The sequence below is a fragment of the Somniosus microcephalus genome, chromosome 12, assembly GCF_052327205.1.
Source record: "Somniosus microcephalus isolate GS21.2 chromosome 12, FLI_Smic_1.0, whole genome shotgun sequence".
NCBI lineage: Eukaryota > Metazoa > Chordata > Chondrichthyes > Squaliformes > Somniosidae > Somniosus > Somniosus microcephalus.
This window is the reverse complement of record NC_140998.1, coordinates 190,591,667-190,605,103: the sequence shown is the minus strand read 5'-3', so window position 1 is coordinate 190,605,103 and position 13,437 is coordinate 190,591,667. Positions and strand designations below refer to the sequence as shown.

The 13,437-nt window shown below is 48.3% G+C and overlaps 1 protein-coding gene and 1 pseudogene across 1 annotated transcript; one reads left to right on the top strand and one right to left on the bottom strand.

Annotated features, from left to right (window-relative positions):
• LOC147109795 (uncharacterized) overlaps window positions 1–13,437 on the bottom strand; it is a 110,488-nt pseudogene that overhangs the window by 84,166 nt on the left and 12,885 nt on the right.
• Window positions 5,960–9,441, top strand: LOC147109796 (zona pellucida sperm-binding protein 4-like). The gene is made up of 9 exons (XM_086003887.1): window positions 5,960–6,195; window positions 6,735–6,913; window positions 7,071–7,168; window positions 7,244–7,377; window positions 7,462–7,651; window positions 7,895–8,042; window positions 8,194–8,266; window positions 8,866–8,976; window positions 9,049–9,441. The coding sequence occupies exons 1-9, from the start codon at window positions 5,973–5,975 to the stop codon at window positions 9,198–9,200; spliced, it is 1,308 nt and encodes a 435-aa protein (XP_085860013.1). The 5' UTR covers window positions 5,960–5,972; the 3' UTR covers window positions 9,201–9,441.

Genomic DNA, 13,437 nt, shown 5'->3' with positions numbered 1-13,437 from the left:
CGCCGAAGCGCTGCACTCTCTCCCTGGCCTTCTGCATTCTCCTGGGCATGGAGCTGTTCCAGAAGCAGTGTTCAGGCCTTGCCTTAGGGCTGCAGTGTGCAGGGCGTGGCAGCCAAGCAATTCCACCCTCCCCCTTTAAGTGCTGACCGGCGCCTGACTGTCTGCCCTCAATGAGCAACTCGCCGCACCTGCGCTGCGCCCACCCTCGGTGTTTGCGCCCTGGATCGCCGGCTTAGCGCCTAATGATAGTCATGCATCGCCTGCTTTAGTGCAGCAGCAACCTCTTGGGGCGATGCAACTGAATATCGGCGAAGGTGGTGCTAAGTTGCGCCGGGCGCAAAAGTTAGCGAACGCCATGCCGTAGCGCCCCAAACGTGGCTATACTGAATTTCTAGGCCTTGGTGTCTAAATTCTATTGGTGCTGCCTCCTTAAGAGGGACACTTGTGGAGCTGACTCTTCTTATTACTGGCAATTGCCAATTTAAAGTCAACTACAATTTCCACACTTTTGTACTCTATACCTCTATTTATGAAGCCCAGAATCCCGTAAGCCTTTTTAACTGCTTTCTCAACCTGTCCTTCCACCTTCAATGATTTGTGCACACATACCCCCAGGTCTCTCTGTTCCTGCACCCCCTTCAGGATTGTACCAGTTAGTTTATATGTCCTCTCCTCATTCTTTCTAACAAAATGTATCACTTCACACTTTTCTGCGTTAAATTTCATCTGCCACGTGTCCGCCCATTTCAGCTGCCTGTCTATGTCTTCCTGACTTCTATCACTCTCCTCCTCACTGTTCACTATACTTCCAAGTTTAGTCTCATCTGCATATTTTGAAATTGTGCTCTGTACACCCACGTCCAAGTCATTAATATGTATCAAGAAAAGCAGTGGTCCTAGAACCGACCCCTTAGGATCACCACTGTATACCTTCCTCCAGTCCAAAAAATAACCGTTCACCACTACCCTCTGTTTCCTGTCACTCAGCCAATTCTGTATCCATGTCCACTGTCCCTTTTATACCATGGGCTTCAACTTTGCTGGCAAGCCTATTATGTGGCACTTTGTCGAACGCCTTTTTGAAATCCATGTTCACTACGTCAACTGTATTACCCTCATCAATCCTCGCTGTTGCCTCATCAAAGAACTCGTGAAGTTAGTTAAACACGATTTGCCTTTAACAAATCCGTGCTGGCTTTCCTTAATTAAACCACACTTGTCCAAGTGACTGTTAATTTTGTCCCTGATTACCGTTTCTAAAAGCTTCCCCACTACCGAGGTCAAACTGAATGGCCTGTAGTTGCTGGGTTTATCTTTACACACTTTTTTGAACAAGGGAATAAAATTTGCAGTTCTCCAGTCCTATGGCACCACCCCCGTATCTAAGGAGGATTGGAAGATTATGGCCAGTACCACCACGATTTCCTCCCTAAATTCCCGCAGCATCCTAGGATGCATCCCATCCACTCCTGGTGATTTATCTACTTTAAATACAGCCAGCCTTTCTAATACCTCTTTTTTATTAATTTTTATCCTATCAACTATCTCCACTACCTCCTCCTTTACTATGCCTATGGCAGCATCCTCTTCCTTGGTGAAGACTGATGCAAAGTACTCATTTAGTACCTCAGCCATACCTTCTGCCTCCATGAATAGGTCTCCTTTTTGGTCCCTAATCATAGAAAACATAGAAACATAGAGATAGGAACAGGAGTAGGCCATTCGGCCCTTCGAGCCTGCTCCGCCATTCAATGAGATCATGGCTGATCTTCGTCTGAGATCATAGCTGATCTTACCAGTTCAGTACCCCGTCCCCGCCTTTTCTCCGTAACCCTTAATCCCCTTAGCCTTCAGAAATATATCCAATTCTCTCTTGAAAATATTTATTGAATTAGCCTTCACAGCCCTCTGTGGCAGGGAATTCCACAGGCTCACCACTCTTTGAGTGAAGAAATTCTTCCTCATCTCTGTTTTAAATGATTTGCCCGCTATTTTTAGACTGTGGCCCCTGGTTCTGTGCTCCCCTGCCATTGGAAGCATTCTCTCTGAATTCAGCCTGTCCAGGCCTGCCATAATTTTATATGTTTCGATGAGATCCCCTCTCAATCTTCTAAACTCCAGTGAGTACAAGCCCAAACTATTCAATCTCTCCTCGTAGGTCATTCCCGCCATTCCAGGTATCAGCCTGGTGAATCGCCGCTGCACTCTTTCCATGGCAAGAACATCCTTCCGCAGATGGGGCGAGCAAAACTGTACACAATACTCCAGATGCGGTCTCACCAGCACCTTGTACAGCTGTAGTAAGGTATCCCTATTCCTATACTCGAACCCCCTTGATATGAAGGCCAACATACCATTTGCCTTCTTAATCGCCTGTTGCACCTGCATGCTCTCCTTCAGTGACTGGTGCACAAGAACACCCAGGTCCCTCTGCACTTCCCCATCTCCCAATCTATTGCCATTTAGATAATAATCCACCCTCCTGTTTTTACCCCCAAAGTGGATAACCTCGCATTTATCCACATTATAGTGCATCTGCCACGTATCCGCCCATTCCCCCAACCTGTCCAAATCGCACTGTAGCCTCCTGACATCCTCATCAGAGCCCACCCCTCCTCCTAGTTTAGTGTCGTCAGCGAATTTGGAAATATTGCATCCAATTCCCTGATCCAGATCATTTATATATATTGTGAACAGCTGGGGTCCCAGGAAAGATCCTTGCGGCACCCCGCTGGTCACTGCCTGCCACTCCGAAAACGAGCCGTTTATTCCAACTCTCTGTTTTCTATCCGCCAGCCAGTTCTCTATCCACGTTAATACTTTGCCCCCAATCCCATGAGCCTTAATTTTGCATGATAATCTTTTGTGTGGAACCTTATCGAAGGCTTTCTGGAAGTCAAGGTACACCACATCCACTGGCTCTCCCCCATCTATTTTACCAGTTACTTCCTCAAAAAATTCCAGCAGATTAGTCAAACACGATTTACCCTTTGTAAATCCATGTTGACTCTGTCCGATCCTTTCCCCATTTGTCAAGTGCTCCGCTATTTTATCCTTAATAATGGACTCTAGCATTTTGCCCACAACCGATGTAAGGCTTACTGGTCTATAATTCCCTGCTTTCTCTCTACCCCCCTTTTTAAATATTGGGGTAACATTAGCTACCCTCCAATCCACGGGTACTGTTCCCGAGTCAATGGAGTTCCGGAAGATGATCCTTAGAACATCTGCTATCTCCAGGGCCACCTCCTTAAGTACCCTAGGATGTAGTTTATCAGGCCCCGGGGATTTGTCGGCCTTCAGTCCCCTCAACTTACCCAACACCATATCCCTAGAGACACTAATTTCTGTCAGCTCCTCCCTCTCATTAGTCCCTATGTTTGTCGATATTCCTGGGAGGTTATTTGTGTCCTCCTTTGTGAATACAGAACCAAAGTATGAGTTTAATTGGTCTGCCATTTCCTTATTCTCCATTATATATTCTCCCGAATCGGACTGCAAGGGACCGACTTGGGATTTTACCAGTCTTTTCCTCCTGATATACCGATAAAAGCTTTTGCAGTCTGTCTTTATGTTTGCTGCAAGTTTACTTTCGTATTCTATTTCCCCCTTCCTGATTAATCCCTTTGTCCTCTTTTGCTGTATCCTGTACTGCCCCCAATCTTCCGGTCTGGTGCTTTTTTTTGCCAGTTGATATGCCCTTTTTTTTGATTTTATGCTGTCCCTAATTTCCCTCGTTATCCACGGTTGAGTCACCTTTTTAGGTTTATTTTTATGCCAAACCGGTATAAACATGTTCTGGAATTCTTCCATTCTATCTTTGAATGCTTGCCATTGTCTATCCACTGTCAATCCCCCCAGAAACACCACCCAATCAATCTTACCCAATTCCCGTCTCATACCCTCGTAATTCCCTTTATTTAAGTTCTGGACCTTAGTCTCTGATTCAATTTCCTCACTCTCCATCTCGACTGAGAGCTCGATCATATTATGATCGCTCTGACCCAAGGGGCCTCGTACAAGAAGATTGCTGATAAGTCCCTTCTCATTGCACAATACCCAGTCTAAAATGGCCTGATCTCGAGTCGGCTCCTCGACATATTGGTCCAGATAACCGTCCCGAAAACATTCCAGGAATTCCTCCTCCTCAGAATTTTTACTAATTTACTAATCGGCCCCATCACTCCTCTTACTACCCTTTTACTACTTATATGCCGATAGAAGACTTTTGGATTACCTTTTATGTTGGCTGCCATTCTATTCTCATACCCTCTCTTTTCCCGTCTTATTTGATTTTTCACTTCTCCTCTGACCTTTCTATATATAGCCTGATTCTCAGATGCATTTGAAACTTGACATCTGTCATACTCGCTCTTTTTCTGCTTCATCATATTCTCTATCTCTTTCATCATCCAGTGAGCCCTGACTTTAGTTGTCCTGCCTTCCCCCCTCGTTGGAAAGTACCTCAACTGCACCTGAACTATTTCCTCTTTAAAGGCAGCCTATTGTTCATTACAGTTTTTCCTGCCAATCTTTGATTCCAGTTTAGCCGGGCCAGATCCATTCTCATCCCACTGAAATTGCATTTCCCCCTGTTAAACATTTTTACTCTAGATTGCTCTCTGTCCTTTTTCATAGCTAACCAAAACATTATGATACTATGATCACTGTTCCCTAAATGTTCACCTATTGAAACTTGCTCCACCTGACCAACCTCATTCCCCAGTCTGGAGTACAGTTACGTTGAAAGAGTGAAGAAGCTGGCGTTGTTCTCCTTGGAGCAGAGAGAATTGAGAGGAGATTTGATAGAGGTGTTCAAATCCATGAGGGGTGTGGACAGAGTAGATAGAGAGAAACTGTTCCCATTGGCAGAAGGGTGGAGAACCGGAGGACAGAGATTTAAGGTGATTGGCAAAAGAACCAAAGGCCACGTAAGAAAGACTTTTTTACGCAGCGAGTGGTTAAGATTTGGAATGTTCTCCCTGAAAGGGTGGTGGAGGCAGATTCAATCACAGCTTTGAAAAGGGAGTTGGATAAGTATCTGAAGGGAAGAAATGTGCAGGGCTACGGGGAAAGGGCGGGGGAGTGGGACTGGGTGAAGTGCTCTTGCAGAGAGCCGGCACGGGCTCGACGGGCCGAATGGCCTCCTTTCCTGCTGTAACCATTCTATGATTCGATGATTCTATGACCATGTGCTGTAACTTTAAAAAAGGTTAAAAGGAAATTGAACAAATTAAATTAAAGTACTGTTCCTTATGGTGATGCAGCACTCCAGTGCCTGCGGTGCCCACCGGTCTCGGAAGGCCTCGAGCGTGCCGGCAGACACCGCGTGCTCCATCTCCAGGGCCACCCAGGGGTGAACGTGGCCGCGGAAGAGAGGTGGGCCGAATGACCCCCTGGACCGCCTGCTGCCTGGACCAGTTAATGGCCACTTTGGCCAGGCCCAGGAGCAGTCCCACGAGGAGGTCCCTGACCCGCCCGCTCCCCTCCGCACTGGGTGGCCGTAGATCAGGAGAGTGGGACTGAAGTGCAGCCAAAAATCGAGGATCAGCCCCTTCAAATAATGGAAGAGGGACTGCAACCTCTCACACTCCGTATAAACATGGGCAATCTGGGTCTATGGGAACGAGACAAGTTCAGCCTTTCTTTATTGATGAACTGAAACAGAATATAAGGAAAGAAACATGTACCGCCTCTTAAAGAACAGACATTGTATTCAACCGATGTAAATTTAATCATACTTTACAACTTCAAATAAATACACATCTATATTTTGTTAAAAAACACAGTTCCCTCTACTCAAGGAGCAGAAAACACAAGGCCCCAATATCTCCGTGTGCCCCGTGGGAATGCGGGTTCACATGGGGAGCCCGTGGGCCAATGAGACCATTCATTTACTGCCGGTTAAACAGGGGATAAAAAGGGGGAGTCGGCTCTACAGCCTCACTTACCTGGGAGCCTTGCTTGTTAGAATGGAGGGGCTGCGGGTTCTGGGCTTGTTCTTTCTTACAATCTGTTCATCTCAGCCGCCCTCTCTCCTTCTCCCCGCCGATCAATGTTGGCTGTCTCCCAAATTCCGCCAAGACTGCGGGTTTGGGGGAATTGAAGGCAGTGAGTGTGTGCGGAGAGGCTGCTGCTTTGATGCCGGGAGCCGGGATGTGCCGCCGTGTTTCTATTCACTCCACAATCTGCCAGGTGGGTGTATTCTCGGCTCGCCTATATTCTGGGCCAGGGCTTCCCAGGACCAGCCGCAATCCAACTGCACTGGGGATTCCCTGGACAGTATCCACTCTCTCCTCCTGTCCTGAAACATCAGCTGGAGTCTCCAACCTCTCCAGTCCGGGAGCTGGCGGGTTTAGGAACCGTGTTCAGTTCTACAGTTTGAAAGTCTGATCATTGAGATCCTGACCCAGGATCTCTCCTTCCTTCTCTATGCGACTTGGGACTTCTGATGGTTGAATTGCGCCCCAGGATAGGAGGGCAGAGTGAAGATCAGTCCCTGGCTGGCACTGACCGGACAGGCTGTGGATTTGATGCCGGTCTTGTGTAACCAGTCCAGTAGGGATGGAGTTGGTGACCCGTCTCCATTAGATGGAGAATTGGGGAGTGGACGGGGAGAGAAGGAAACTAGAAGCTGGTGCTGCGCTGGGCGGAGTTTCTCCCCCTCCCGGTAACGGTTCCCTTGCCATTCCCCGTGCAGCAACTAACCGCCTTTCATTGACTCTCTCTTGCAGTGTGCACCAAGGATGGGCGGGTCCTGATCGCCATCTCCAAGGATTTGACGCTGCCTCCTGTAAACCTGACAACGGTCCATCTGAAGGATGGACACGGAGCGGAGTGCAGTCCGACCGTGGCCTCTGCAGACACTGTGCTCTTTCAGTTCGCAGTCACTGAGTGTGGCACTACTCAGCGGGTAGGTATTGTGGGCTGGGAGCCCCATCAATGGCTGTCAGTCGGGTGGGAAAGAGGGGGTCTAAAGGGCAATGGGGGCCCTTAAAGACACTACATGTGATAAGGCAATGGCAGACTTGCTCAATTTCTCTGTAATGATGGTCTTCTGTCTCTTGTAGCTGGACGGGGTGAACGCCGTCTATGAAACGGATGTGTTGGGTCAGTTTGAGATCTTGGATGGAGCTTTGGGATCGGTGACCCGGGACAGCCCCTTCAGGTGAGACTGGGAGCACATGGAGCGGGTAGAGAAGGTGAGGAGCTGAATTCTCCAGCCGTGTCCGTTCTCTTGCAGGCTCCATGTCCAGTGCAGTTACAAGGGGAGCCAGGAGTCTGACCTGCAGGTGAAGCCCAGAGTTTACAGCCTTTCTCCGCCACTGCCTGCCACTGAGGCCGGGATCCTGGTTCTGGAGCTGAGAATAGCGAGAGGTAGCGAGTGCTGCTGATGGTCAGTGTCCAACTTCAGGCTCTCTCTCCAAATAGTGGCCGTCCTTCATCGTCTTCTCTTTCCAGATGGTGGCTACCGGAGCTGGTACGTGGCCAGTGACTACCCGATCCTGAGTGTGCTCAGGGACCCCGTGTTTGTGGAGGTTCGAGTCCTGAACCGGAACGATCCGTCCCTTGTGCTGGTGCTCAATGACTGCTGGGCGACCCCCACCCCCGAGCCGCATTCGGGGCTCCGATGGGACCTCCTGGTGGGCAGGTAAGGCAGCGAGTGAGGGACCTTGGGGCAGGCTGGTGATCGGGGAGGGGGGCGACATGGACTGGGTGAAGGAACGGCCAATAATCAAACCAATCTGAGCTCCAGGTTGACGATTGATGACTTGAATGGACTGGTTTCTTTATCTCGTCTAATCTCGGGACTTTGCTTTGATGTGCCGCTGTAACTCTGTAGTTGGGAGTTCCAGGTGCCCTCTCCATATAACCCGCTCTTTCTCTGTTCCAGGTGCCCCTTTACTGGAGACAATTACAAAACCCGCCTCCTCCCGGTAGACGCCGCTTCCCATTCGCCGTTCCCAACTCACCAGAATCGGTTTGTAGTCAGCACTTTCGCTTTCTGGGACCGAGTTTCGGGCCGGGCTCTGAGCGGGGAGGTGAGTTTCCTTCAGTCTTGCTCTCTTGGTTGAACTTGTTCCCTGGGTCTTGCTCACAGTGAGGAGGCCCCTGTTGACCCTTTGACTGTAGAAGCATGAATCTCCTGACTGGGAGCTGTGGCACTGACCACACCGCACTGTCTCTTTCCAGGTTCACTTCCACTGCAGTGCTGAGGTTTGCTTCCCTTCCACCCGAGAGAACTGCACGGCTCCCTGCAGCCCCAGTAAGTAGCTGGGATCTGACTAGAAACTGAACCCTGATGGGGAAGGGTGGGTGTGGGGCATCTGGACACTGGGCCCAACAGTGGGCACAGGAGCAGTGTCCTCAATCTGCCCGCTCAACTCTATCCCAGTTAGTCCACAGCAGAATAGCAATCTGGCTCCGGGGCTCTGAGCACATCTTGCACTGGTTCTGAATGGAATCCACCTCTGGCCTTGAACATTGATCCAGCATCCTGCTGTCACCAGGAGTTCCAGGGTGGAACTGAACCGATATCTGGGGGCGGGGAGACCTGGGCAATGTGTCTGTCCAGTGTAACCGCTCGTCAAACTAGTGCTTAAAACTGGTCTCTTTCCCCAGGAGACCAGCCTGGCCATTGGACCCGTCAACGGCTGCAAACTTTGCCGGGTTGATGCGGCTCCTTCTGAGAATCAGGAGTGAATCTTAGTCTGACAGTGAGGGAACAGTGTTTAACTACAGTCCAATCTCTCCGGTACTCACTGCCCGAGGGTTTTTGCGTTGGGCCATCGGATTGTACACCTGATTCAGCGCTTCAGACAGCTGCACATTGAATTGCCCACCTTGAACTCTTGTCTCCCCCAGAGAGGCGAAGAAGCGCCGATGACCGGGTTGGGTCCTTGGTGACCTCTGATGGAGCCATCATTTTCCTGGAAGATGAGAGATTGGCTGCTGGGATCCACCAGGAAGAGAAAGGTAAAGGAGGCCCCTGCTACTGTCTAGTGATGGAGTAACTGGTGCCTATCTAACCCTCCCTTCTCCCCACAGATGCTGCTGCTGATTCCCCCTCCCGTGTTCTTCCTGGAGCAGCGGTTGGGGTAGCTCTGCTCTCCGTGGCCCTGTTGGTCGGGACTGTTGCCATGTGGAAAATGGACCATCGCCGCAGGGTGGGCTCCGAGTGCAGCTCCATGGAACTGTAGATGTGTCTGTAGGACAATAAAACCCTGTTATACATGAACCCTGATCTTGTGTTCATAGAATCAGAGAATGGCCTCCTTCTGTGCTGTCACCATTGAGCCCGTGCCTGCTGTTTGCCAGAGCACTTCAGCTAGTCCCACTCCTCGGCCCTTTCCCTGTAGCCCTGCAATTTATTTCTTTCAGTAACTTATCCAATTCCCTTTTGAAATCCACGATTTAATCGGCCTCCACCAACCTTTCAGACCGTGCATTCCAGTTATTAACCACTCCGAGTAAAAAAACAAAAAAAGGATTTTCCTCATTTCTCCTTTAGATCTTTTACAACTAACGTTCAATCTGTGTCCTCTGGCCCGTTCTGCCAATGGTGACAGTGCCCCTCTATCTACTGTCTCGACGCCTCATGCTTTTGAAAACCTCTCAAATCTGCTCTCTGAACCTTCTCTGCTCTAAGAACCCCAGCTTCTCTCGCCATCCATGTAACTGACCTCCTCATCCCTGGAATCATTCTTCCATGCACCCTCTCGAGGGCCGTCACATCATTCCCAAAGAGCGCTGCCCAGAATTGGACACAATACTCCAGTTGAGGCCAAACCAGTGTTTTCTAAAAGTTCATTTCCTTGATTTTTGTACTCCATGCCTCTAGTTGCAAAGCCCAGTATCCCATATGCTTTTTTAATTGCTTTGTCAACCTGCCCTGCCGCCTTCAATGATTTGTGCACACATACTCCCAGGTCTCTCTGTTCATGCAGCCACTTTAGGATTGTACCCTTTAGTTTATATTGCCTGTCTTCGTTCTTCCTACCAAATGTTTCACTTTGCACGTTTGTGTTAAATTTCATCTGTCTGCCCATTCCACCAGCCTGGCTGTCTTGAAGTCTATCACACTCCTTTCCCTGCCCCTGTACTTGCTTAAACTCTGTTACATCACTAACTTTTACCCATTCTGATGAAAGGTCATTGACCTGAAACATTAACTCTGTTTCTCTCCACAGAGGCTGCCTGACCTGCCTATTTCCTGCTTTTATTCAACCACTAGTTGGGTTGTTTTGGGCCTCGCTAGACCGGCAGTGGGAAGCTCTCTCCTGGTCTTCAGCAGCTGCTCTGAACAGACTTCCAGCATCCGTCTGGAATCCAGTTCCAGTATCGATCAAAACTCCAGTCAATTCAATAAAGCAGTAGGGGGAGTATTAGCACATCAATTGAGGGTGGAGGTGTCGTGGCCTTTCTTATCCTTACTGATCTGGAACTGTAGGAAGCGCTAATCCAGTCACCCCACTCAATGTGGGGTGTGATGCCCACAGTGCGGAGTGGAACTCCTGCACAAGAGGCTTTCCCCAGAATCACTGGTGTCTGAAGGAGCCTTTATTGTGGGGACAACCTCTACAGGAAGTCGGGGATTGAGGGTAGGTCATTATCAGTTGGCTAGTCTAGTTTCAGTTGCTGAGAAACTAGTTTTGACAATACAGGATACTTTGAGTTTGACTTTGGAGAATCCTGAGTTAACAATGATCAGTCGGCAGAGATTTCCCAAAGCCAGGTGGTGCTTGAGCTGCTGCACAGAACTGACAGGAGTATTGATGAAAGAAATGCTCTGCTTTTCATTGATCTAGTTTCAAGATGTGGCCTGAATTATGGAAAGATGATGGTTACAGAAGCAAAGCCACTGTGGCACATGGTTAGTGGTAATGGGGCAGAGGCCCCATGTTTCACCCACTGACAGGTGCCGGTAGATCCATAGTGGGGACTGTGGGGCTTCTGCAAGACCCACAGCAATGATGCAGATTGAAAAATTTCAATCCAAGCCCCCCAAACTGGGACTGTGGGTAGTGTGTTCTGGGCCATGGATTGTCCAGGATCATGGGTCAGTGGCACATTGGGTTCAATGTAGGGAAAGGTGAAGTATTGCATCTTCAATACATGGAAGGAGTGCACTAAATGTGGTTGAGCAAGAATAATGTTGGTGTCAAATACAAAGTTAGAATGTAATTCAGCTGCCTTGGTCCTTGGTCCCTCTTCATTGAACTCAACATGGCACTTGGAAAATAATAACAGGATTGGGCAGAGTCAACACAGATTTGAAGGAAATCATGTTTGACAAATCTGTTGGAGATTTTTGAGGTTGTAACTAGCAGAATAGTTAAGGGGGAACCAGTGGATGTGGTGTATTTGGCTTTTCAGCAGACATTTGCTAAGGTGCCACAGTAGGTTATTAAACAAAATTAGAGCTCATGGGATTGGGGGTAATATACTAGCATGGATTGAGGCTTGGTTAATGGACAGAAAACAACAGCAATAAACAGGTCATTTTTGGGATGGCAGGTTGTAACTAGTGGGGTACCGCAAGGATCGGTGCTTGGGCCTCAGCTATTCACAATCTAATCAATGATTTGGATGAGGAACCAAATAGAATATATCCAGGTTTGCTGATCTAAAGCTGGGTGAGAACTCAGTTGAGGAGGATGCAAGGAGGCTTCAAGGGGATTTAGACAGGCTTAGTGAGTGGGCGAGAACATGGCAAATGGAATATAATGTAGAGAAATGTGAAGTTAACCAATGGAGCAATTGGGGAGATGTTTGTTCAGAGGGACCTGGGTGTCCTTATACACAAATCAGTTAACGTGCTGGAACTGCAAGCAATTAGGAAAGCAAATGGTATGTTGGCCTTTATTACAAGAGGATTTGAGTATGAGTGAAGATGGCTTACTGCAATTAAATAGGGCCCTGGTGAGACCACACCTGGAGTATTGTGTACAGCTTTGGTCATCTTGCCTAAGGAAGGATGTACTTGCCATAGAGGGAGTGCAATGAACGTTCAGCAGATGGGTTCCTAGGATATGGGTTTGTCATGAGTAGACTGGGAATATATACCCTAGAGTTTAGTAGAATGAGGGGATTGACAGACTAGATGCAAGGAGGATGTTTCTTCTGGCTGGGGAGTCCAAAACCAGGGTCACAGTCTAAAGATAAGGGGTTGGCCATTTTAGGACTGAGGAGGAGAAATGTCTTCACGGAGGGTGGTGAATCTTTGGCATTCTCCACCCCAGTGGGCTGTGGAGGCTGTCGGTCAGTGTATTCAAGACTGAGATCGATGGATTTTTGACTATCAAGGGATATGGGGATAGTGGAGATGAGGTAGAAGATCAGCCATGATCTTATTGAATGGCAAAGCAGGCCAAAGGGCCAAATGGCTTGCTCCTGCTCCTATTATGTTCTGTTTTATGAAAGGGAAATAGTGTTTGACAAATGTCTATGAATTCTTTGCGTATGTAACGAGCAGGGTGATTTGGATTTCGAAAAGTCATTCGCTAAGGTGCCACGTTAAAGGTTACTGCACAAAATAAGAGCTCAGTGTTGATGGTAATATTAGCATGGATAGAGGATTGGCTAACAGGAAAGAGTTGGGATAAATGGACTTTCAGGAGGCTTTTAATAAGGTCCTGCATAAGATTAGTGTATACAGTTAAGGCACATGGGATTGGGGGCAAGGTATTGACTTGGATAGCAAACTGGTTGGCAGACAGAAAGCAAAGAGTTGGAATAAACGGCTCTTTGAGTGGCAGGCAGTGACTAGTGGGGTGCCGGAGGGATCGGTCCTTGGACCCCAGCTATTCACAATATATATTAATGATCTAGATATATATTAATCTAGACAAGGGAACTAGATGTAATATCTCCAAATTTGCAGATGCCACAAAGCTGGGTGTGTGCTGTGAGGAGGATGCTGAGAAATACCTGGTTGGGTGATTGGGCAAGTGCATGGCAGATGCAATATAACGTGGATAAATGTGAGGTTATCCACTTTGGTGGCAAAAACAAAGGCAGATTATAATCTGAATGGCAATAGATGGGGAAGTGCAACAAGACCTGGGTGTCCTTGTGCACCAGTCGCTGAAGGTAAGCATGCAGGTGCAGCAGGCGGTTAAGAAGGCAAATGGTATGTTGGCCTTTGTAGCAAGAGGGTATGAGTACAGGAACAAGGACGTCTTACTGCAGTTGTACAGGGCCTTGGTGAGACCACACCTTGACTATTGTGTGCAGCTTTGGTTGCCTTATCTGAGGAAGGATGTTCTTGCCATGCAAGGAGTTCAGCAAAGAGTCACCAGGCTGATACCTGGGATGGCAGGAATGACTTCTGAGGAGAGATTGGGCTTGTACTCGCTGGAGTTTAGAAGAATGAGAGGGGATCTCATTGAAACTTATAAAATTCTGACAGGACTGGACAGACTAGATGCAGGCAGG

Bases quoted from the DNA above. Each gene is read 5' to 3' on its own strand.
- LOC147109796 (XM_086003887.1), top strand. From the start codon at position 5,973: ATGGAGGGGCTGCGGGTTCTGGGCTTGTTCTTTCTTACAATCTGTTCA. The intron at 7,652-7,894 runs GTAAGGCAGCGA...TCTCTGTTCCAG, and splicing joins TGGGACCTCCTGGTGGGCAG to GTGCCCCTTTACTGGAGACA. The intron at 8,043-8,193 runs GTGAGTTTCCTT...GTCTCTTTCCAG, and splicing joins GCCGGGCTCTGAGCGGGGAG to GTTCACTTCCACTGCAGTGC.